The 2,364-nt window shown below is 46.3% G+C and overlaps 1 protein-coding gene across 1 annotated transcript; it reads right to left on the bottom strand.

Annotated features, from left to right (window-relative positions):
- Nucleotides 1-611: 611 nt before the first annotated feature.
- Nucleotides 612-1,589, bottom strand: LOC127832237 (uncharacterized). Its single transcript, XM_052357588.1, has 2 exons — nucleotides 1,029-1,589; nucleotides 612-965 (listed from the first exon to the last, which is right to left on the bottom strand). The coding sequence occupies exons 1-2, from the start codon at nucleotides 1,587-1,589 to the stop codon at nucleotides 612-614; spliced, it is 915 nt and encodes a 304-aa protein (XP_052213548.1).
- Nucleotides 1,590-2,364: the final 775 nt, after the last annotated feature.

The raw sequence follows: 2,364 nt of genomic DNA, 5'->3' as shown, positions 1-2,364 counted from the left end.
TGTTGGCATGGGATCATTGGACAGCCATCTTTCGATCTCGAGACGAACTATGTTCACTGCGGCCTCTGTTATACCACTCTATTTTGCTCTGTAAAAAAGTAGGGATATTTTGATCGGAGTTTGTTTAACACCGCCTTATGTTAAATAGTAGGGGAAATTTGATCGGGATGATGTTGGGTGTACACCGCCTTGCCACTTCCTCTTTACGGATCAGGTGTAAATTGAAAGGTTCGTAAAAATGTTGTTTAACAATTTTGGCAAAAATAACTTAATTAGAACAGCTTATTCTTCTTCTTCTTGGCGTTCGCTCTACACGATCACTCTAGTTTCTTCGATAAATGATGTGGTCCGTCTCAGGTCATCCACGTCTCCATAGAGCTTTTGGTGGAGGGATGTGTCCTGGGGCCAATCTGTAGCTCGCTCCTGGTCGTGACGTTTGCATCTTTGGAAGATGTGTTCTGCTGTTTGTTCTTCTATGCCACATAGACAGGTCGGTGACGGGGCCAGTCTGTATTTCAAGGAGTGATTTAACGATGGTAACTTTCTCCTTGTAGTTTACTTGCACAGGTGGCTGAACACCTTGTTTTGCCAGTTGGTCAGCATCTTCATTTCTAGCCACTCCACTGGAGGGTAACGTTTAGGTTGGTGCTGATTCTTTGTAAGGCATTTGCCAGCTGAGGAATCTTGTTGTTGGTCAGGGCTTCTAATACAGACATGGCATCTGTAAGGAAGACAGCTTCAGTCGAGTCTTCAATCATTGAGACTGCCTTCATGAGAGCTTCAGTCTCTGCTCTGTAATTGCTACAGTGTGTTCCGGTTGCTGCATGATGTGTTTCTCGTTTTCCGGATGGGTACAGGATGACGATGCCAGCACCTCCATTTGTGACTGCTCTAGTGGCAGAACCGTCTGTGTAGACAGGAGTCCATGCCTCCCTTGGGTATTGGTCATCCTCTTGTTTACCTGGCTGTAGGTGAGGAACACTGGATCTTAAGGCAACGTTTCACAGCTCATTTTGTAATGGATCTACGATGTCTTCACTTCCAAAGGGAGTGGTGGGGATGGTCAGATCTGTTGCATAGGCCTTGTCGAGCTTCTTAGCTCCGTGTACAAAGTGGCTACGCTTGATCCGATTTTTGGTATACCCTTTAACTCTGGCTGACATGGGGTGATCCGTGAGACATGTATACTTCTCTGTCTGAAGCAGGATTTTGACATCTCTTCTTTCTTGAAGTGGTTGTATTCCTGTTATCTTTTCCATGAAGGCAATTGGTGTGGACTTGGTTGCTCCTGTTATGATGCGCAGTGCTTGGTTCTGGATTTTATCCAGAGCCTGGCGGTTGGATTTGGCTGTGGTAGACCATGTGGGGGAACTATACTCTAATTGGGGTCTCACTGTGCCTCGGTAGACTGTCTTGAGTATGTGCTCATTTGCCCCCCATGTGGTTCCCGCAAGCTTTCGCATCATTGCAAGTTTTCTTCGGGCCTTTCTTTCTTTTTTCACGATATGTGGCTTCCACGTTTGCCTCTTGTCAAAGGTGACTCCCAGGTAAGTAGTCTCGTCTGCCTCAGTCATAGGAGTGTCTCCCATCCTCACCGTCCCTGCTTTCTGTTTTTATGACAATGTGAATAGTGTGGTGGATGATTTCTCTTTGTTGATCATAACACACCAGTCTTCAGCCCATGCGGTAAGCGTGTCTATTGCTTCTTGCATTCTGAATGTGGCTGTGGTGGCATGTTCTTCTTTGCACCATATCACAAGATCATCAGCATAAAGTGCCGTCTTCACTCCCCTTGGCAATTCAGACACAAGGTCGTTGATGAAGAGTAGGAAAAGCGTCGGGAACAGGACTCCTCCTTGTGGGACACCAAGCCGTAGAAGGAACTTCTTACTGCTTCTTTGGTTTAAGCTGACTCTTGCCCTTCTGTTGAATAGATATGACTTGATCAACTTCAACATGGTTCCTCCAACTCCATTCCTCAATAGTTTGACTTGGAGCCCGTCAGTCCAGACTTTATCGAAGGCCCTTTGAAGGTCTATCCATGCTGTAAGGACAACCTTCTGTTCCTGGAAAGCATCTTCAATTTCTTGGGCCAGGTAGGTAGTCTGGTCCTCGGTGGAGCGGAATTGCCGGAATCCAGCTTGTTGTTTTGCAAGTAAGTTGTTCGTCTCCAGATACCACTTTAGGCGTGCGTTTACAACTCTCTCCATTGTCTTCCCAACACAGCTAGTGAGGCTTATAGGACGGTAGCTTTCAGCCTGCTTCGGATCCTTTCCTTTCTTGAGAATAGTGAACATGATGACCTCTTTCCAGACTTGGGGAAGTTGGCCTCGTGTCAAGCTGTAGTTGAAGATGTTTAGGAGT

This window comes from Dreissena polymorpha, chromosome 1, assembly GCF_020536995.1.
Source record: "Dreissena polymorpha isolate Duluth1 chromosome 1, UMN_Dpol_1.0, whole genome shotgun sequence".
NCBI classification, from domain to species: domain Eukaryota; kingdom Metazoa; phylum Mollusca; class Bivalvia; order Myida; family Dreissenidae; genus Dreissena; species Dreissena polymorpha.
Note: the sequence above shows the minus strand (reverse complement) of the source record. Positions and strands in the feature narration are given on the sequence as shown.

Excerpts from the sequence above, each read along its gene's own strand:
- LOC127832237 (XM_052357588.1), bottom strand. The coding sequence starts at position 1,589 with ATGGGAGACACTCCTATGACTGAGGCAGACGAGACTACTTACCTGGGA. Across the intron at positions 966-1,028 it reads CCTTTGGAAGTGAAGACATC|CCAGGTAAACAAGAGGATGA; the intron begins GTAGATCCATTA and ends CCTCACCTACAG.